The sequence below is a fragment of the Stylophora pistillata genome, chromosome 5 (genome assembly GCF_964205215.1).
Source record: "Stylophora pistillata chromosome 5, jaStyPist1.2, whole genome shotgun sequence".
Lineage (NCBI taxonomy): Eukaryota > Metazoa > Cnidaria > Anthozoa > Scleractinia > Pocilloporidae > Stylophora > Stylophora pistillata.
Genome location: NC_142523.1, coordinates 14195287 through 14218545, shown reverse-complemented (window position 1 = coordinate 14218545; position 23259 = coordinate 14195287). Strand labels below are relative to the sequence as shown.

General features: G+C 36.9%; 2 protein-coding genes and 1 long non-coding RNA gene across 3 annotated transcripts; 1 reads left to right on the top strand and 2 right to left on the bottom strand.

Annotated features, from left to right (window-relative positions):
• Positions 1-3260: 3260 nt before the first annotated feature.
• LOC148730417 (uncharacterized) lies at positions 3261-4049 on the bottom strand. The gene has a single exon (XM_088761792.1). It carries the CDS (start codon positions 4047-4049, stop codon positions 3261-3263), a length of 789 nt encoding a protein of 262 aa, XP_088617918.1.
• A 4125-nt stretch (positions 4050-8174) lies between these two features.
• LOC111342992 (uncharacterized) lies at positions 8175-11699 on the bottom strand. The gene is made up of 4 exons (XM_022950117.2): positions 11411-11699; positions 9727-9780; positions 9215-9331; positions 8175-8461 (listed from the first exon to the last, which is right to left on the bottom strand). Exons 1-4 carry the CDS (start codon positions 11549-11551, stop codon positions 8426-8428), a joined length of 348 nt encoding a protein of 115 aa, XP_022805852.2. The 5' UTR covers positions 11552-11699; the 3' UTR covers positions 8175-8425.
• A 4025-nt stretch (positions 11700-15724) lies between these two features.
• LOC148730416 (uncharacterized) lies at positions 15725-17724 on the top strand. The gene is made up of 2 exons (XR_016001394.1): positions 15725-15870; positions 16540-17724. It is a non-coding gene; the product is annotated as an uncharacterized LOC148730416 (long non-coding RNA).
• The last annotated feature ends 5535 nt before the right edge of the window (positions 17725-23259 follow it).

Sequence of the window (23259 nt, the reverse complement as noted above, 5' to 3'; positions counted from 1 at the left end):
TCTTACGGACTACGGACTACTTACGGACTATAACTTCAGTTTCAATGATGAATGTCGTTCTTTGGAGCTAAGCCTCAGATACACAAGCCTACTTTTTATCCGTACATTTTGATAGTCGAAAGTCTTCCTGCGTTTTGAAGTCTGAACTGTAACTTTACTGTTATTTGCGTCTGCGACAGTGGAATTAAATCGTGCCACAATTTAACCAGTATGAAAATTTCCCGGTAGTAGCTCGATCAGCACAGTTTTCCCAACAGTGAGCTTGCTCCACTTTGGTACTTTATCCAATTAAATCGTATTGACAAGTGACTGTAACTTAAATATGGTTGAATCTCCTCTAGATTCCGGCTTGAAATGTACTTCCCCCATCGCAGAAACGAGGCTATAACCCACGATTTGACTTCGTTCCCCTGTTGGTGGCGTCTTGTCACGGAACAAACCAAATGCAGAAACAATCTTGGAATTGTTAACTGTAAGCAATTGTTTATAGATTGAGGTTGGACACCATGTAGATTTATTTATTTTCTATGTATCTCGTGATGTAGGAAGTCAGTGCAGCAGTCCCTAGCTAGTTATGGCTCCCACAGGTAACTTCTCCTTACCTCATTTTCATAACTGATATTAACCTTGTTTACTTAGCCCGCACTTTAAGTTACAGGCCGATGTTTTTACGCTCGGATTGATGGCCTGCGTGTCGTGTCTGGTCCATAAATCCAGCTGGAAAAGGATGTTCCGTAACGTTTAATACAGACCTAGGAAACGAGGTAAGATATTTATTATCGCTCTGGGTTCAAATAGAGCGGAAGAATTTCATTTAAAACAAAGTTTTGAGTTTAGCGGGCTGCACAGAGAAATATGGCCAACTTAATTCACGAGTCATACTACACGTGCAAACTGATGGATAAAGTGAAATATTTTATCTACCAAACGGTTGGTGTACTGAGTCAACAGAAGTTTGTCAGCAAGAATGTGCTTTCTTTTTTTAACGTCAGCCAGTCTCTTAACAAATAAGCAAAGAAACTTATGACAGCTAGAAGAGAGAGAGACTAGTCGAATTTTAAGAGGTAAAAAATCAAACCAGATAATGCGCGTGCAATGTGTTAAGGAAACCTAGACACAGAATCAAGAGGGCGAGCGTAATTTTCGCTTTTATTCGATAACCAATCGATGTCATGATGAGTATAACAGCATGTTTAACTTACATTGTGGTATCCTGCCGTCGACTTTGGAACAAAGGGGAGCACCAGAATATCCAGACTATCAAAACAAATGTGCGCAACTCGGAGGTGTACATCTTCAGCCCATTGACATCATGTATGACGTCATATTGCTCATGAATTGACATATAATGAGGCTGAAAATGACCGAGTTAATCAAAATTGATGAAGAACTTGTTTCTAATCATCCCGAATATATTATCATGCCCAACTTGAATGTGTTTTCTGTCCCGTTTGAAATAAATTGAAAACAAACAAACAGAACAAAATTAACGGGGAATCCATCGGTAATCTTTGGAGCGATAGCTTATTAGAGAGATTTAGCACCGCGTTTGCGGGAAACAGGAACTGCGAGAGTGACCACGTGACCTTGCTTTTCCGCTATTTTCTCACTTTTGCCGGTCGCGCTTTGCTGTCTCCAAGTGAAGGTAACCTGTTTCGCATTTGCCCTGTACGGAAGATTTTCTTTCCTTTTTCTCTCACAGAGAAGTTAATGGTCATGAAAAAGGTCACCAAAAGTATTCCTTGTAAGCCATACAAGGGCGCCTTTAAATCCATTATGATGTGAGCTCACGCGAAGCTAAAGCAGCAAGCTTCACGCCATTTTACCTGAGACGTTAAAGGGTAAGCTGACGTTTGCCGTCTCACGTAAACGCGGTGCTAAATATCTCTATTATCTGCACGGGAACGTGATGGTCAAATAACTTTGACTCTTCTCGTCTTCAATGTATGACAACGTTAAAGTTGATGAGTTATCGTACAAAGAGGGAGAAATGGGGATAATTTACTTTTTTATTAAGAGAGAGGAGTATTTCCAGAGAGCTTATGTGCATGAGGTCATTTGGAAACTCACAGAGAATAGGGGAAACAAAACTATTAGGATTTGAAAACAAGTTTTCTAATTGTCCTTAAGTAGGAAACGAGGCCGTGGTTTCGTTCGCCCTGGTATGCCCTAAAATTTGTTTTAAGCCTATCAATGGTTTTAAAAATGGGCAGACAAACTTAAAATCGAGTTTTCATCCTTTATTCGGTGGCAGGGACAGGTGGGGTGTTGAGTGAGTTTGCATTTCATCCGTCGCTCCAAACAGAAGAAGAATGCTTAAACATTGAAATCAATCCATTATTAAGCAACAAATTCAGTTATAGTGGTATCTTTTACTGAAACTTGTCAATTACAGATTCCATCTGATTTGCGAATAAAGATAAAGGGGGTGGGGGAGGGGATGCGGCTATGAGTGTGAGCTTCAGTTTTTTACATTGCCCCAAACAGACAAAAATGGTTAAATCAAATCAATCAATCAAACATATTTATTGCAATATTTCCCTAGTTCGTCAAACATTGCATATGATTTTCTAAAAAAGGTATTCTATCGTTGAAAACTGAGAGAAATTGATATAAAAACTTGTTAACCGATCAAGTGTCAGAGTGTCTTGAAATCTATCTTTTAGGTAATCGAATACACGTCAAAAAGGCTAAATAACTGAAAAGCTAGACTGAAGATACCAAAAATACTTAGCACAAGATATTAAGTATCTGAAATGTCTCACTCTAGTGTGATATAGTCTAAATTCAAGAAAGCGTTTTTCGAAAAGTATAAGAAATTTCCTCACACTCCCTGAATGTTTTTTTCCACGCCGTGGTGGTATGGAGACGATGGAACTTGGCTCTCTTCGCCTTATGTTTGCGTTTGCGTTTGTATTGCCTCGGTTCGCAACTGTGCGAAGCGAAAGCAAACGCAACTGCGCGTTTAAAAAAAAGAAAAATTTTTCATTACTTGCACTGACGCTTGCATTTTTATTTTCATTTGCATTGTTTTTATTCCTTGACACCTGCGCTTGCATTTAAAGTTGCATTGGGGTAGTCCACATTTAGATCCTTGCATTTGCCTCAATGCTTGCATTTGCCTTTGCATTTGCATCGCACGTGTGACCCAGGCTTAAGGATAATATATCATTTTTGTTACCGGGTAGTCTATTTTACTAACTCCAGTCAAAACTACTTAATTCTGGATCTTAGCACATGCATTGTTACAGAAATCGTTTTCAAGCAATAGTTTTGTTGAGACTTATAGCTTCTGAGAATGTTAAGACCGACTCTTTTTCTGGTAGTATGAAGTCTCCACACTTGTTCATGCCTTTGGGTGGGAGCCATTTCCGTTGCTCCTCCAAAGCCTCATTGACAATCAATGCCATTCCCTCAAGTTGGTGCAGTTCTTTGGGACATTGAAGAAACCACTGGCCCGGATTATCAGAAAGGAAATTGATGACAACGTAGCCCCCTGCGGAGACCATAACTGGGTCTTTTTTGATCGTGTGGTCATTCATAGAAAAATACATTGGCTCTGTCTTCCAGCTTGGTCTGGTACAACCGCTTTTCACACACCCTTTTTTAGTACAGTTGATATCAGCGCAGTATATATCACTGTTGGGTTTTTTAACAAAACCAGTGGTGTCGTTATACTCTGGATATCCAACGGCAACAACATGAAACGTATGGCCGTGCAGGTGAATAGGATGAGCACAGGGGAAAGCACCAATTGTTGAGAACACCATTTGAACAGTTTTGTCAAAGGGAATATCGATCACATGGACACATGAGCACTCGAGTGTTGATGAATTGCACTCAGCCCTAAGGTCGCAGATCGTGTCATGTGATGTAAAATTGTCATATTGGGTCAGGGGTGGAAAGGAGGGTAGAATAAAATTGCGCCCATTCAGTGAACTAGTTTGAGAAGTTAACGAAATGTCTGCAATCTGGGCATCCTTTGGTGGGGTTTGCATTTGGAAGTTCCTTAGGTCGAGCGGATTCAAGTAAACGCAAGTCGTGTACATTAGTACAAATAATGTTATATGAAGGATGGAAGTCCTCAAATGGCCAGGTCACCGCTCTGCATTTATTCTCCTGGGTGCACTCTCTGCGAGGAGATTTGTTTTTTATTTTTTTACATTCACTCTATGGTACATTATCATCCGGATCCAAACCGTCGTCATCCTGTTCAAAGTGCAAAATGATATCTGCCTATTGTAATCATGTACTAGAACTGTTCCTGAAGTAACTAAGCGTTTCGATGAGCTCCAAAAACATCATGGTCTCTTAGGGGTAAAGCCTAGCCTATGAGAAACCTTTCTCAGTGTACTTTTCGTGGATCCTGATGAGACTGTAGCCATACAAGTGAAATGGGGATTCAACGATGAAACTCAGAGAAAAAATAGTTGAAAAATAATTTTTTTTCAAATATCCATAAACAACAACCTTTATTTTTTTTCTCAGTTCGTGAGCGGGCAGTATTCTGCAAATCCTGCGATCTGATTGGTTCTGAGAGCGGGTAGTATTCTCCCATCCGGTCCGCTCACTGCGGGCAGTATGCGTTTCGCTTGAGTCACTTTGCAGAACATCTCAAGCTTCGTTGCAATTTTTCACAAATATATTTTTCGATATTTCAGCAGATTTCCGCACATTCTGGAGTAAAACACAACCAAAACAAAGCAGAGGAAAACCTTGAATAACCGTTCCTAAACACTGAGAGTGAGGGTATATATCACAACTTGTCAGCGATAATAATTTGTACGACATATATTGCTTCTCCTTAAAATGAGCAGATTGGGGCAGTTGTCATTTCCGAGTGACAGGAACAGAGATATTTTGAATCATCTGAAAGATGTTAGAAAACTGCCAGAAAATTTGCATAAGACATGATAACGAGAGACTTATCACCGTCGCAGTGCAATCGAGTCAGTCAATGCTTCCTTCCATGTCTTGATCAAGAAAAAATCAAAAAAATCTTCGAAATAAAAGATTCAGTGAAATCATAATTCCATGATTTCACCTTTCAAATTACTCATTATCCACACGCAAAGCGCAACTCGTAACTGGAATGAAGCTCCCCATGGTTAACATGCAATCTGGATTACGTCAGGTTTGTCAGGAAAAAGAACAGCGATTTCGTCACGATTATTCCCATGAAAAGAAGGTACAGAACTCGGAATCTGGATGATATGCGCATAATTTAAGGTACGTGGTTTTAGTTACATCGGGTAGTCCTCCATGAAGGTTGATCATTTTTTTTTTTTTTTTAATATTAAAGCTAGAGACGAGATTTCTCTTTGGGATATTGTTCACAAGATAACATTCTTTTAATATCTTGCAATTTTCATTTGTCTGAAACGTTTGTTGTTGAGAACATTACATGTAAACATTGCTAGTTTATGCAATATCTGATTTTGAGCTTCGTTCGCGAATAGCCATTACAGAGCTTAAGCAACCACGACGAAAGGGACGACGACGACGTCAAGTAATCGCGGAAGGTCTGGAACGAGGACGTCGTTCTTGGCGGGAAAATGAAACTTAAGCAGTGAAGTTGCTTAAGGAAGACGACGTCTGAAATCTTGTTTATTCTCGCTTCGTCAGTTTAAGAAATGACATCGTTATATCATCATATATATCGAAAGTTCGAGAGTAGGTTATTCAATTCTTGAACATCAGCATTCCAAGGAATTATTAAGCTTTAGCTTTATTTACAATAATTTACGCATGGAAAAAGTTTAAAAATGTTAAAATTTACGGAAGTTATTTGAGATTTAAATTCAGTTCTAAGTGTCGCTGATATAAACAAACCTATTTTCACAAGGTTTGCCCGATTTTCAACATGCTTTAGCCTGATTTTTTTTTTACCTTTGATGCTCCTTCCTTTGGCGAGCAAACGACGTAAGTCCGTCAATTTAATCAATGCTAGCTAGCGATCGGCACAGATAGCAGTCGTCGCGCTTCACACAAGAATACTATTTTTTCCTATGTGATTTTGTCGGAAAAATTTTTATGGCTGTAAATCTATATCAAACATTTCAAAAATAGATTCGTAAAACCTGACAGGTATTCAAGCTTATGATAAAACCCCGATCTGAAGAATTCTTCGCTGTTTAAAGCGTCTCGATTAAAGAACAACAACACGCAAAATGTTTTAGTAGCAATAATCCGCCAGTTCCATAGACACAGCTTTTGACCGAACGCAGAGGTATATCGTACTGCCATTTAAAACTTTTCATTCAATAAAAATGATAAACATGTGTCTTTCATGATACTCAAATAAATTTAAACTTATGTGATCGCTTTCACCGCTTAACTTGATATTTGTTGTGCGGAGGAAGGAAAATGAGTTAGTGGGTTTTAGAATTTTATATCTGTTCAAAAAACTAAACAGGGAGGTTTAAATCAACCGAAGACAACAACAACAACAACAATTTATTTAAGATTAGAAATATAGCGAAGTACATTAGTTTCTCCCCGCAAATAGCTTATGAACTAATCGAGGCGGGGAGATCTAAGGACAGTTTATAAGTAAAGGATTTATCTAGAGATGGACTAACAATAAAAACACTACACAAGTCCGTCCGGAATTCTTGGTTCGCGCTTGCGCAGTGACGTTCACGTTACTTCCGGTCGTCGTCCTCCGTTCGTCGTCGTGGTTGGTTAAGCTCCCTACTACTATGAGAAGTGGAGGCCGGCCGCAGAGATTTTTACATATTTAAAAACTAGAATATTAAAACCAACAAAGCGCGTAGTTTCAGTTCCAGAATCGATGTACACTTGGAGACATTTAGACAAACGTTTTCTCTGTTTTACCCTACAGCAAAAATTACCGAAACTGTACCAAGATAAGTTGTCTATTGGTGTCTTCACATTCCCTCCCAAGAAAAATTGAATGCATCAAAGTAAAAACAAATAATGTCACTATGTATGCTTGAAGTATCAATCTACAATGTTGTATTTAGCTTGAGATAGAGAAATACAAATTTTACACTTTTTTGCGATGTTATTGTATGAAAATGAGGCCCCAGGCCTTAAACAAGCTAGTCTAGTTACTGCTAGTCTTCCTTAAGCTCTTCCTCGTCCCCTGTGCTGTCAGAGCTGTGCGAGTCGCTTTCGTTCTTTTCAGGTAGAGCATACTCTTCACGAGACGAGAAGCAGTACACATCATCATCGTCAGGCTGAGGTTTGCAATTATTCTGCTTCCTTCCGCGTTGCTGGCGCATCTCGTCGATTCAGAGGAAGAGATAGGAGGAGGGGGTCAAACTGAAAAGCAGATGGCGAAGTAAAAAAAATATGAAAATTGTGTTTGGAACGATTTGAGCGAAGATCAGTCATAATGGAGAGAACTTCGAGAGCCAGGATTAAACAATTGCCTGAAGCACCATGAACTAGAAAGCCTTATGAGAGTCTCCAAAAATGACAAGGTTAAGGTGATAGCCAAGCATTTTCTTCGCCAAACAAATCCTGAAGAAAGTGATCCGGTGCTACAAAGAAGATCGAGAGAAATCGACTCTGACGATGATGGTGCTGAAGACGGCCCCTCCCAACAGTAGAAGAGAAAGCGGCAGTAATGACAAAATTGACACTGGTGAGAAAGATGTATCGTGTGATGTCATTCTTGCTTTTCCGAAAACAAAGAAATTGAGAGGCCGGACACAACACGTTCGAAATTGATTTTGTTCTTTCTGGCTCTCCATCGAACCCAAAGTTTAGAGCGAGCTGGGACTTTCATATTTTGCCGGTAAAATGTGTTAAGTGTACTTATTAAAATGTTAATAAAATTGTAATTTAATTTAATTTAATAATAAGTTCTTATATAGCGCATTAAAATTGAACTCTATGTAATATCTTGATATCGTCAAAAAGTTGGTTTTGTTAACTGTACAGCATGCATACATTGTAGCTGTATTAATTTCTTTTTAATATCTTCTTGTAAGAGGGGCCATCAAAAAAATCTTCCTTTTTGGGGGATGTAAATTCTTAATGACTTTTCAAGAATTTCCACTAACCCCCATACCTCGTAAAGGGAGCCATCCACATCCTCATTCGCAAATTTTCACATTTTCTAAAGAAAAATGAGGACCAAAATCATATGGCATAGTGTAGCTCAGTTCCCTCTTGGTGCACATTCATACATTTAAGAAAAACAATTATACTTTCTGACTTTATTTAAGCATCTACGTATGAGATTGCGGTAAGCTGGAATCTTTTCAAAACATAAAATTTACAAAGACTACTCAATTTACTTAAAAAAAAAAAACCTGCGTAAACACCGTAAAGAGTTTTTGAGAGTTGGAAAATTTTCATTTATATTTTAATTTAGTTAGTTTCTCTATCCAAAAGTGTATCTGTGAGGCTAATTTCTAGTGACCAAAGATCCAGGTAGGTTTTGACTGCCTCTCTATATTCGTCCAAACAGATAACCAGAATTTTCAACCTGCAAGAAGACGAGAATTTTAATTTAAATTCATGTTTTGTGTTGAGTCTCATCTGAAATAAAGGTACATCAACTACAATGAAATAAAAACTGCGCACCCCGCGATCAGTCACTCTTTTATAAACCAAAGTCGCGCATATAATTCATGTACTTGAATAGTTTTTGTCTGTTTTACACAGTCCATCCACTGGCCTTGGAATTTTTATATAATCCATCAGATATGTTTGGAAGAAGTTGCTTTCGAGCAAAAGAAATAAAAAACTGAGATGGAAACCACGAGGATTTTAAAATACCCAAGCTGGAAAGAGAATTCGAACAATCCCCCTCTTCGAGACTATTTATGATGTTTCTCCAATTTAACTTTCTTCTTATCATCTAAACAACCTTCACCTTTTTAATCTGATATGAAAATAAAAGATATATTTACGATTGGATTGTTCTTTTATGTGAAGTCGAAATTGAATATTTTTGTCGCCAGAGAGTTTGAAAATCACGGTAATATGCATGTACGAGGCACGCTATTTTTGTAGCAAGAGTGCAATAGTGTCTACAAAGCATGAGCCGGAAGCAAAATCAGCAGTTACAGAAAAAAAAGGATAGCCAAAGATAGGGTAAAATTTTTAGCGCGACGATTTATTCAAAACAGCTAAAGTAGCAACACGAAGGACATGACGCTAATTTCATTATGAATACATATTTCTCTGGAAATTTACCCAATCTCTTCGAGTGTAAGTAGATATTCAACAGACTAACCTTTTTTGTATGAAAGGAACGCTTTCTTCCTTTGCAATACATCGCGCCTGGTCGACATTTTCGATTGTACGGATTGTTTTGAGACTCTTGAGTTTCTTGATTCTCGTCATTGATTGTCTAAGATATGAAGAAAACAAAATATTAACCTGGTCTGTAATTAATAAGTCTTAAAAGTCAACTGATAATACAAGCATTAAGCATCACTGCACTGCAGTTGCATTTTAGAGTTCTTGATCATTTGGTCCCTTGAAAGATTCATGTTTTTCCTTTTTGTTCTTCCTAACAACAAAAAATCTTCCTTGTGTTTTCATTTTTCGATATTTTAGCACATTTTGATCTCAAGGTGTTAATTATATACGGGTGAGATCTTTAGTCTTGCTTTCCTTACTCTGATGAATGAAATTGCTCCGTTGTAAGCTAGAAAATGTACCCAAAATCAAACTGACAATGTTAGGCACAAAACGCAACGGGGAAGGCCAAAAGATACAAACCAAATGCTTTAGTTAAACTACCTTAAATGTTTCATCTTTAGCCTCCAAACGTCTCTGAGTCAACTGAGTGCCAAGCTGAAATGAGCACGATGTACTGTTAGTATATCTAAAACTACTAGTAGAGCTTAATTTAGTAAAGCCTCTGGATGGACGCGCACCTTTACGGCGGACACGCCTCAGAAAAGCGGCAATCAGTCACTGGCCACAGTGATGGCACGATGACTTTTCAAGTGTAGCTCAAGGCTAGAGAGAAATATGAACCACTTTTCCACCGCTAGGAAGTTCTAGTTAATTATTCTTTCCACACCCGTTCTCACAAGTAACACTAAGAAACAAAGCAAAACAAAACATAACAGAGGAATGAAAAATTACAATATTCATTTTAGGGGCCTCCGAAGAGTTTGCCAAGCTTGCTGTAGGGATACTTTTCATAATACGGTTCAGCAATCAAAGACTGATGAAAACGCCCGTTAATATATTTATCTCAAAACATATCCGACTTCTCAGTGATAATAGACTATATGCTTTTCTGTCTAGATAGTGTTTAATTCAAAGGTTTTTCCAAAGTAATAAAAGTAACACTAATATGTACATGATAATGAAGGTTGTAAGCTTGCATAATGCCACAAAATAACGTAAACTAAGAGCGATATACAACTGACTCTGCTTCTGTATCTGATCAAGCTTTCCTGGATGACAAACTTGCTCAGAGTAAAATTTTGTGATCTTGGTAAACAATCTACTTGCTACTTAGTGAGGTGAAAGCGATGAACGGCAGGTCTTAAAATCGCGCACATCAAACCATACACGGATTCTTAATAAAATGTTTACATAGAAGACCGCATCACAAAAGCGCTGTATGACCAAACATTCAGGCAAACGGAGTTAAATTTTGAGAATTGGGCTGCCAAAGATAATGGATGCGTCATCTTTGGCAACAAACGAAGCTACTGAATTAGCAAAGTGCAGCTGCAAAGTATTCTGGCCACCCATCTGGTGTGAGAAACGATACTTCTCGTGCATTGCTTATGATAGCTGATGTTTCAGTGGTTAATCATATGATAGCGTTGAATGCTTGATTGGTTTAGATGGAGAACGGGTTTTTTAAATGAACATTTTGACATTTTGATGCCCACTAATTTGCCGATTGCCTTAATCGATTGACTTTTGTATTGAATACAATCATGTCGTGGTCCTCAGTGCTACTAAGGGAAATGAAAAACATTCATACTATTAAAAACAAAGATAAGAAATAAGATTCATATGGATCATGATTAAATCAGGGCTACTGGAACTTTCAGTGTTCTAATCCAGTAACCACACATTCTTGAATGGTACCTCTGCTTCATTGCCCCTTCAATTGCTGCATTAGGTTATGAATAGATTCACCACGACAAAATTGAAAATCACAAAGAAAACCTTATTTCAAAGGAATCGAAATATTTCGTCATGAAAGTAAGCTTCATCTATCATGTAAGGTTATTCCAGGGATTTACGTGTACTCGCCACGCGTTTGGATAAACCTTTTGTGGTCAGTTCTCATCTATTCCGATATGGCATGAAAAGAGAAATCAATACTAATCCTTATCAGCTTTTTGTAAAGTTTCTTGGGTCATTTTACAGAGACATCACGGCATCGTTTAAGAGCCATAGTGTGGCACCTTAATAGAGGTTTCACTTTCTATTTGCAAAGATTGTGACTTACCTTTACTTGCCTTTTCCCGTTCCGGTTACACCTCACTGAACCCGGTCGACAACCTTTTCCAGGTGTAGCTTCCACAAAACCAAGTGATACAAACTGAACCAACAGTAATACCGAGAGAATAATACCTATTCTGTGATGCATTTCCTGAATTTGTAAGTTCTCGGCCGGACAAAGCTTGAGAGGAAATTTAAGGGTTACGTTAACAGAGCAGATAAGAAAGCTAGGCGTTCTCAAAGGTAATGTGAAACGTATGTACTCTGATCTGGTTTAAATAACGACACCACTAGTAAGTGGGGACTTTAAATTCCCTTTGCGGCATGAAAAGACACATGAGTGCGGTGCGAGGAGTTTGATAAGATATTTATCTAAAAAATAATGAAAGGTGGTTGCTTGATCAGCAAATCGCACTTTTAATCAAGACTGAAAAACCAATCAGCCGTATACCGTTGGATCATATAAAAAACTCGAATGTAATAAGATGATATACTTCGGCGACAAAAATGAGATGGAACCTATTATTTCAACAAGATATGAAAATGTTAGCATAGTAAAATTTGTTAGACTTACAAAAAACGAGATGATTTTGATGTCTCATTCTAAGCACTTGAAAACTCCCATCCTTACCCTAATGATATATGTTTGAACTTTCCATAGTTTTTCATTACGTTACTCTAGTTTTTAATTTAGATTTCTGAAGAACTAAATCGCACCACTTATTGGAGTACATAAGATCTATGCCTTGTTTGAGTATGCCTTACTCCTTTAAGAACTCCAAAGTCTCGACATGTTCGATGGATGTACAGATATGAAAGCGCTAAACTCGTTTTAATTAATCAGAAGGGGTAACGAATTTAGAGGCTATTTTTCCACTATCCAAACAAGAAATAATGCGCCCGTTTTTCAAAGAGACCGACTACAAATATGGGATCTTAATTTCCGAGGACCCTTCCATTGTAGTTACACGGTCGACATAAGTAAGTTTGATATGGCCCGAAAAGGGAACCTATTTGTCGGCGACTGACTTTACTCTAAAAGGGTCCTACGTTGTCCTGATCGATCTGAGGATTATCAAAAAAATTCAGTTTTTCCAGTCAGTTAAGGTGGTAACTTAGGTTGTTTTCATACAATTACTTTAAACGCTTCGGTCTATGGCTCTTAGATAATACATTACATTAGTTTTTTTTAACGCACCAGAAATGTTATGTTAAACATTTCAACTTCATATTATTAAACTATTTGATTTAAAAGACATGCGAATAGGGCAAACGACCAGATCTGATCCGGTGCAGTTCTGCTTTGGATTGAAAACCAATCAGCGAAGAAGAGGTCAGAGATGTTATCACCGACAGCCCTGATCTTTTTCTTACCTCGAATATTACTTTATTTTTTTGTGAGGAAATATTTTCTTCTTTTAAGTACATGATTAATTAGGTTCACGTCTTTCAAAAATTATTCGCATACACCATCAATACTCAATGCCATGCTCAAATTGTTGACTGTTGATTCTTTCTGAATGATTCTTATTGTCATTTCTAAACGAATTGATGGCGTGTTTTTAGGTTAACGCCGTACATTTCTTTTTAGAGCTTCCTCTTCTTGTTTGTACTGCAATATTGGCTCCACAGCTCGACTTCAATGCTTTAGTAAGAAATAGCTATGTAAACAGGGCAGCGCAACCTTTGAATAAGTAATTACTGACCATTGCTACGTATTTTGTGGCATTGTAGTTACTGCACATGGCAGTAACGGCTCCGTAAGTACTTCTTAAAAGAGAGATAACCGTGTTAATCTCACAAGTATTTTGATTTTATCATTTCAACAATTAATTTTAGATAGAAGCGTCAGCAACGGTTCACGTGCCATGTCAAGGAAAGAAATTTATAATCTCAAACTATTTTAAATTACGATTGTAAGCAAAAATAGGCAAAATTAAAGTTTAGCCTTACTGTTAACGTAACCCTTAAATTTCTTTGCTACTATCCTATATTGTTAATTTATCTTCGATGTTGTTTTTTTCAACAACTGAAGCGAAATATTTTGATGAGTGATTTTTTATCATTGATATGCGCAATGCACGTACATGTAACGACGCATTTAAAACGATCTACTAGGAGTGTAATAAAATTGCTCAGCGGTTGCGTACATTTTCCATGAGATTAAGCCCACCAGTCAGTGGTTAACGTCTCGCAAAATTTGGCTCAAACACATTTGCTACTGAAGTCTAAAACGTTAACACACCAAGGCAGTATTAAAGTTCAACGTCCAAAAGCTTAGTATCCGAGTTATAAGACGCAACTCAGAGAACGAGCATAAACACAGAATTGAATATATCTGAAAGCCTCTGTTGGAAACAAAATTTTTTTGAACTATTGATTTGGCTGACTAATTCCTGGCAAGGTTTGATCAGTCATTTTCCCTTATTTTGATTTTCTTTCCAATATTAACTTTGCCATGGTGCGTAAGATAATATTGTTAATATTTTTGTTGACAGGTACGAAATAGAATGAGTTGCAGGTTAAGGCTAAGAGACAGGTCGATTCTTACAAGAGACATTTGAGCTTGACATTTTGCTTTGGCATCATACGAAAAAAAATCACATATATTTAATTTTGATAGTAGTCACTCACCCTCGTAACGAATTAAAAAAGGATTCTCAAGAGTGTTATAATCATTTTACTTTAGTTCAAGTCATTTTACATTTCTCTTCATTCGGTCCTTGTGAACTCCCAGACTGACAGGTACACATTAAGTACAGGAAATTAACTAAAAAAAGTCATTTTAATTTTTAATGGGAGAGAAGTTTGTAAATTGCTTTCCTCTTATCTGTCATTTATGCCTAAAAGGCGAAACAATAGGTTTTTTTTTTATTAACAACGCATGTTATCTTTTAACGGAAATAACCTAAAAAGCGAGTGGCTCTTGAGGAGACCAACTCCGTAATAAAACTTTAGACGCAACTTAACAGGAGCTGGAATGAAAGTGGAAAGATGTGCCATAAAGTCGCAATCTACATTTATGGATTATGATCTCCATTAGATCTACTGGAAAATATATTAGGATTCACAAAGTTTATCTAGTTAAAATTTTTATTTTCTTTAATTTGTCAGGTTCTCGTTTGAAAGAAATGAAGCTTTAGTAAATATTATTTTACGGAAATAGGCCTCTAATGATCAAGACGGAGTCTTTCTTAATTATTTTTTTCCTATCTTAGTCCGGTTTCGGTATTATCTGCGACGATGAAAGAGGTCATCATTACCAAAGAAAACAAATCATAATTAAGCGTGGTTGAAGTCCTTGCATATTTTCAAGGAGCGTAGAATAAGTTGTTGAGAGTTGAATATCCATATGATCATTCCTCTTCGTTTGTGGGAATTCACCTTTGTACTACTTGGTTCGAAAATGTCGAAAAACCTGAAAATATTTAAATAATTTTTAATCTCTTATTTTAATTAAATTGATAAGTTTTACTTGTGGATATTAAATTGATCAACATCAAAGCAATGTGCAATTTCTAGCTGCCATCCTCGGAAGTACATGCAGCACGAATCCGTTGTCTGAAAATTGTTTTTACCTTTGTGAATGAAAGGATTGTACTTTTGATTTATCGTCACCATTTACCATCCATCATGATATTAGGCACTTAAAATGGGATGCCAACAGAAAACAAAGGCTTTAATAAAGATGACAAAAAGGTGTTCCTGAAATAAAGGAATTTCAATGCTTTAGATTACGTTGAGATGTAGAAGAGCAATTCTAAAGTCATCGGAGTGCATGCATTGTGCCTTCCAATCAAATTTTGCGTTCAAAAAGAAGGGCCTCTCTCAGCAATAATTACCGGCTTAAAAGTAACCGTAACTGTTCGAGGGCGGAAAAACGAAGTTCTTAAACTTTAATGTTCATATCACTGAGGCATCGAACTCTTGTGATGAATACCTTTTAATTGCTCAGACTGTATTTTACAATGGCGTTGCTTTCTTCAGTCAGGAGAACAGGAATTTGTTTGATTATCCTGCCATACGTTAATTGCACGGCTAAATTACTTCCCGTTTCATCCATCTTGTAGAAAACGACCAATTGCTTCACACATGAGGGTACTATTCGATTAATGTTTCGTTCACTAAAAGGGGAAACGGAAATTCGGTCCTGTTCTAAAGAATGCCTCAAAGGTGATTCCATCAACAATGATCTGTCCGCATTTGGAATATTTTAGAGAAAAAATTGATTTGTTTCTATATTTAGAGAAGTAAGATCTCGCCGTTTCCCTGCTGTATAAACCCGGGTAGTGCGAAAAAAATTACAGTACGTACAGTGTGATCGGTACGTACAGTGTGATCAAGATGCATTGGGTTGGGTTTGTTTTCATGTTTCTGTTTGTATGCCAACCAGTTCAAGGATTAAAAAGATGTAGGCCTGGGGCAATGCTTTGCCCAGTCCCTGGTCGTTCTTTTATTCCAAAACAGGTAATTATATAAGAAGGTAGATGTGTTCCGTACTACGCCTTGATATCCAATTGTATGTAAACCGGAGACTATCGTTGAGGAATAGGTAAAAGTAAAAGTAATGGTTTACTGGGACTCAAACTCAAGTTCACGAAAGTTTACATGATTTTCCTATTTTTTTCTACTATCTTTTTTAGTTTCGAGAAAAAATGAACGATAAGTATGAAATTTTTGTTTGTGTTACACCATTTTGACAGTGGAAAACGTTCAGTGACAAAAGCTGATACGGTCCCATTTTTTTTTTCATCGATCCTTATGAAACCGCGCGAAACTCTGCTAAAACTTGATCTAAGCAGTCCGCACAATTACGGCAAGAATAATGATTTAATGTTGTCTTCCTGTATACCAAAATTGTCGGATAAAAAATAAATTATTTAACTTAAATGGAACTATACTCAGTTCATATTTCATACTTTTCCCCCTCGACTTACCAAAACAAGTGCAATAAAAATTTACGTAAATATTTGACATTCAATATCACCTCCATCGGCTTGGTAAATACAAATTATAGTGAAGTTGCACTTGCTGGAAAATGGAATGTCTTGAATTTTTTTGGATCTCTTTAAAAGTTAGCCGAAAAGGTTGATGTGATGAAATCATTGTACTAAAAGTGTATGTTTCGTTGTACAGGAATTTGACAAAGAGCCGTCTCGTGTTGCAACAAGAAAGGATGAAGTAAGGTTGGATCAGGTTCACTACAATCATCAAACGAATGCCGTATCGCTCTTGCGGAAGATGCGCATCATTAAAAAGATATAGCCATGTGCGGAAAGATCGTTAACACCATTTACAGACCTTAATTATGAACTGTTGTACTTTAATGCTAACGGACAGTTTCTTTTTTTTTTTAATGAGTCCCCAAAGTTCTCAAAATGGGAACCATTGTCCGCTTTTATTTTCAACTTAAAACCAAGATCTTGTCTCTTTTAAAGCTATGTGTGCTTGGTTGCAAAAAAATGCTGCAGTAACAGGTAAAGTTCTCTAATGCTTGGATACCTCTGTTGGATAAAAGTTGCTGTAATATTGTCTGCCATCTTTGATTCAGATCACAAAGAATGGAAGAAAGTGCAATTGTCATTCAATAGCTATGTTAGGAATCGAATTTGATGAGGCTGTCGGAGGCCGTAGACAAGTATTTTCAAATAGTGAAAATTTGAAATAGCTCTCATTTTATCTTAAACTTAACGCGAAAGAGCAGTCGATTTGATTTAATTTAAATTAATTGAATTCGTCCAACAAAAACAGTTAACAACAAATGAAAAAAAAAAGAAAAGAAAAACCTGGTTGAATGAAAGGTAAGAATAACAGGACAGAAGTCCCAACTGACAATTTTTACCTTCATAGAATAAAATATAAACTTAAATTCCTAAAATACAATGTAAATATCTATGGAGGGCGGTATAGAGATAACTTATTAAAGTACAAGGGTTGTATTTGTCTTTTGAAAGAAGATATATTGTTAGCTATTTTAATATCCATGGGTAGGGAGTTCCAAAGTTCGACAGTTCTAGGAAAATATGATTGACGGTAATAGTCTTGTTGATGTAGCCGAAATATGCAACTGGAGCAAGTTTTTAATCATCCTATTTATTCTTTCAGTAAAAAGTAACAGTGTATTGAGGATATGAAGGATGCACATGTTTAGGATTAAATACGAGGTTGTATGTAAAGTTAAAAACCGGCAAGAAGACGCTTTTATCAAGCCTAACACGAAATATAATCAAAGGGATTCGGCGATTAAGTCGTAGATACGTTGTTTACAAACTGGAGAAGTCATACCATGGTTAATTAAAGAATAGGAACATTTTAGATTTACCACAGCTCATCTTGAATGAGCTCTTGACGAAAAACTATAGATTTCAGCATGTCAGTATTTCAAATATGACTGAAATACGTCTGGCCATAGCCAATCATATTTCAGGTTCGTGTTTTTGAATGATTTGATCCTACTATGATGTATTATACAGTGTACATATATAAAAAAAGGTTCTCCCAAATAAGTAAAAGATAGTGACGCAGGCGCAAATTTTTCGTGCATACAGAGGTCGACAGATCTTAAGTTTTAAGTCCCATAAACCTGGGAAGAGTTTGCGAAAATACGGTTTGAATTGAAACATAACTCTGATTTTCATAGAAAGAATAAGATACGGAATGAAAATGCCGCGTTTTAATTGTTTCACTGCGGATCCTGCCAGATGTAGTAAACCGTAGAAAAAGAGGCGCCCGGACAAAAAATTCAACGTATGATGGTTTCTTAGATTAGTTTAGTTTAGATTAGAAAAGCTCTGTTCTCTCTGCGGGTTTCTAAAGGTGCGAAATATCTACTAAAAGTTATCGAGGTTTAAATAACGGCCCACAAACACTTGGAAACACTTGAAATCAATGAAATCTTCAAAGAGCCATACATTTCTTACATATTCAGTTTCTCATCGGGATAGGATTATGTTTGCCCTTGATGATAGTTTATCCCCAGTTTTGCTCCTACCAGTACTAGAGATGAAAGCAAACCAACGATTTTTGAACATAAAAAACTGGAACTGCTTCCTTATGTTGTGGACAAAAACGACCAAGTAGCGTACTCGTAATAATTCGAGAGAGTTATCAAGACAAGCGGTCTACTTTTTAGTCGGGTTCTCGACATAGTTCTCGATTCCTAAAGATTCTCAATTCGGCATGAGGATGCGATAGTGGATCTCGATTAGACACACCTTTTTTCCCTACCCAAATGAAAAAAAAAAAAAAAACTAGCAATTCCTTCCAATCGCTTTGCGAGATGTACTATATTGGTTTTTCACATTCAAAATAAACCGGGGAATGTCCTTTTGAGCTAACAAAATTTCTGCTTGAATGGAGCTGATAATGTCAGGGATTAAAAAAACATTGCTTGTATCATCCATGGCTGCAGAAAACATCGCGGAAGGTTGTAGGTTCGAATGAAGAAAAGATTATGAAAAGTGAATTTAATCACAAAAATGCATCATTGAAGATTCGACTTGCGCAGATTCTGAACTTCATATTGTTAAGCCTGAAGTCTACAATTTCGTTTTATTCAAATTTGGATGAAAAAACTATCAACGTGTAGGGGAGACATATATCATCAATAATCCGTTTTTTAGACGGAGTTTGTTACATCTGATTTCGACCCAAAATTAAAGCTGAATTATATTGACGCAAATACTTATACTAGAAAAACCTAATGCATAGTAGAATGTGCAAATGAAAAGTCTTCCAGTTAATATTGTTGCCGGCACGACCTTATAAATTTCTCTTAGATAGGGGGCTACTTGTTTCTGATAAAGACATACTTTTGGTACTGTGAGAGTTCATTATGAAATTAAAGTGGTTAGGATACCCGATAACAATACTCAATATAATGGCCAAGATGAGAGACTTTAATCATGTAAAACTACGTTTTGTAAGAGAAATGGAAACTGAAATGTCAAGTGAATGTGTATTCGCTAGGTGAGCGTCATCAGTGCTGAATTTTTTTAGGTCAACATGGAGACGATTCTACTTAAACACATTGCTTTGCCTGGAGCACTAAGATTCGGGTCGGTATAGACTTCTGTACTGAATAAAAAGCTTACTCCTCACACTGCTGGGCCTGACAAATTGTCTTCCGAAATGCGGTTACAAAATGATGAAAAGTAAAATGTTTGAGAATGAATGCTTGAGGTTGAGATTGAGGTTATCATATCCCAAGATTTGAATGTTTAAAAGATCTGGGAGCTTTTTTGTTTGTATGTTTTGCTTGTTTGTTAGTTTTGTGTAAGAAGTGTGCATAAGACGACTATTCCGGTGGGCTGACTATTTTGTTAACAGTAACCTTAATACTTTATCGAAAACCTAGATATATGGCTTAACGGAATGAGTTATTTCAAGAGCCATTTTCTCCAAGATCCTATGGGATCTACAAAAAAAAACAAAGATGACAGCGTGAACTTTAAACTTTAAACTTTAAACTTTAATGATAAATACTCCCAAAAAAAAGGTTTTTCAGTACCTATTTACAAATATGAATGCTAACTATATCTGACAAGCTATTGTTAAATTCTAAATTCTAACTGTCACTCAATCATTCGTTCATGGCAAGTTTCAGGACTTTCTTAAAGGCCTTTACAGATGTAACGTTTCTCAGGTCTTCGTCTAACATGTTCCACAGAGATACTGCTCTATAGGCAAAGGACCTTTGGCCGGTAGCGTGAAGTCGTTCGATTAAAAGAGGTGAGCTCAAAATTTCCTGGGTAACGAGTAAGTCTGTAAAAAAAAAAATGAGGGTGAGAGCGATCTTCGCAGTGATGAACATTATTTAGGCAGTAGTAATAATAAAGCCTAAAAGAAAAATACAGGCCTGTACGAAAGTTTGACCCATGACCTCCTCGATACCAGTGCAAGGCTTTACTAAGTGAGCCAACCAGGAGCTGGTGAATTTGTTGGTCGCAAAAAAACGCGAGTCGTAGGAGTTGATGTTTCCATTCCAACATCCAAAATTAGAGGAACGTAACCACCTGTCCGATGTTGTAAAGTAATAAAGCGCTTGCTCAGTATTTCTACATCAAAGATCTTGAATATTCTTAAGTGCGTGGGAAGCGAATAGGCAAGAAAACTTGTCGTATGAAGGTGTGGTTATCACTAACGTCCTTTTTAAGATGCAGAGAAGACCTTCTAATGATTTCCGAAGATAGTAAACTAGTGCTTAACTATTGTTATATTAAAACAATAAAAGTAACACAAAACAACGTTTTCTGATACTGCAACCTTAAAAACCCGCGACTTAAAAGGTGCGACTTTAGAGGCACGATCCATGACCATCAACCAAACTCGAAAAATTTTCCTTATTCTGATTAGCAAAGAGAAATGCAGTTCTAAAGTAACGTAAAGTAGAAGGGTGGTCCAGGGTAATTCAATACCAAAGAGGGTAAGATAACGTTATAATTTGGATATATCAACAAAGTTGAAATGGTAAATTGGCCACCGTAATGATTACAAAAGCTGACGTTTCGAGCGTTAGCCCTTCTTCGTCGCTCCGACGAAGGGCTAACGCTCGAAACGTCAGCTTTTGTAATCATTACGGTGGCCAATTTAACATTTCAACTTTGTTGATATATCCAAATTATTTCGTTACTCCTACTGACGCAGCCCCAAACAGTTTCTTTCGAAACTATCAGCCTAAGATATCGTTAAGCCAGGCTTTCAATTTGGGGGGGGGGGGGGGGGGGGGTGCAAAGAAAACTTGTACAAAAGAATTCGGAAAATTGTTGTTTTGATTGAATACGTTTGTTTTCACCGACTACACAATGACGTTTGCAAGGTTTGAATAAAGTAGTCTTGCATGTAATTATTCGCGCCCTTCGCCTCTGCATTACCGTTAAAAGTTGTTCCCATGTATATTAGTAACAACTGGTCGCATAACTTTTCTCATACAATTTGGAATGAACGAGCACTCGTCAAATTTCTTTAGTACTCGCTTAACAAGCGAAACAATACATTTTAAACACGATTTCCTGCACTCACGCCAGAGCATTCATTCTTAAGAGGACGTACATGCACTAATCTTTCTTTTGGGATCTGACCACTTTCTCAAATAGTTTCTGTTCATACTCTTTTCGTTCTGTTAAGTGCTTTCTGAAATAGAGTAATCCATAGGCATCTCACGATCTAACTGTTATTTCTATCCTCCTTCTTTTTCTCATTATCAATGTTATTATCCATTATTATCCTTGTTGTTATGAATTATTTTGCGGCCAAACAGTAACCCAGGCCAAGTTTTTTTTTATATACCCTCCCTTTTTTTGGCTGGAAAAAGTATGTTTTCACAGGACCTCATTTAGTGACGTATCGATTTTTCCGGCGTACAGGTAAAATTCGATTCAGTCCTGACAACTTTGGTAATTCAACATACTAAAAGGCCTACACTGGGGCCTTAAAGGCCTATTTCCATCCGAGATCCTTTGCAGTCGTTTGTTTTTGTTTTGGAATCGCGCTATTGTTAAATGGCGCTCTGATAGTCATTCACAAACACTATTAAAAACAAAAACAAAGATTTGGTGAAGAACACAGTAAAAAAATTTGCAGCTAAATATTTGAGACTGAAAAATCATAAATCGAGTCTGTATATAAGACTTGTACAAAGCTTACTTGATGTTGAAGGAAATTGTTCGGCTTCAACACTAAATAAAATATAAACAAATAACCAATATTGGCCAAAACTGATTTACTTTACGCATTTCAATTATAGAATAATGACTTGTACAAATGAGATCGCTTACATACATATCTCAGGATCTCAAGTAAAAATCAGTCAAATAATTATTCTCACCTCGAAAAAATCTTCCTGGAGTCTCTAGTTCCATCGTAGGAACAATGCAATAACATTTCTGCAAAAGCACTGTCTGTAGTGTTACCGAAACTCATGGTTGTTTTCCTTGCCCTCCATAAGTCATACACAGACTCTCGAAGTCGAATAACCTTTGCCGAGCCGGGCAGACTCGGCCTTCCTCTAGACCGCTTCTTCGGCGGCATCAACTTTTCAAATGACGTTTTTCACCGTCATACATGTAAGAATTAAAAACTATTTACTGATATGGATACTACTATAGTTTGCTGTTCGCACATGATTCAAGATGGAACTTTGAAAGCCCTAATTAGTAAGATGGATGAAGATATCAAAGCGATTCCGCAACTACGAGGAAAATAGCGTATTTTTCATATATGAAAAATGATCCGGGCGCGCAAGGCATCTCGGTTGGAAATGGGCCTTTAAGTCGCCGTAACTTTGGGCGACTTTGTTCGATTTAAGGCGACTTAAGGCGACTTAAGAGAAATTGGCAGAAAAAAAACAATGCGACTTTAGGCCATTTAAGGCAACTTAAGGCGACTTAAAGGGATTTTATTTGACTGAAGTGATAAAATCAAAGTTAGCCACAGTCTCTCCATAAACCTTAAAAATATTTACAAAATCCCTTGCAATAAACAACATAGTCACTTTGGTTACTTTTGTATGCTCATAAGTCATCATAGTCTAAAATATCCAGATTTAAAACCAATTTAGCTACAAATAATTAGACAGAATTACTACAACAGTTATTGTTAAATTATACAGTCAAAGCTAGTGAATAAATAGCCGGGAAACCAATTTAGCTTAAAATGTTTAGACAGAATTACCACAACAGTTATTGTTAAAAGATACAGTCAAGCTAGTGAATAATTGTTTTATTAAAAACGTTAAATTAAATTATTACATTTTATTAAATTTTTAGCTCCCTTTTAACCTCAAGCTGAAACGTACGCTTGCCATATTTGTAGATTATGGTATATTGGCTGATATACCATAATGGCTAAGCCAATAAA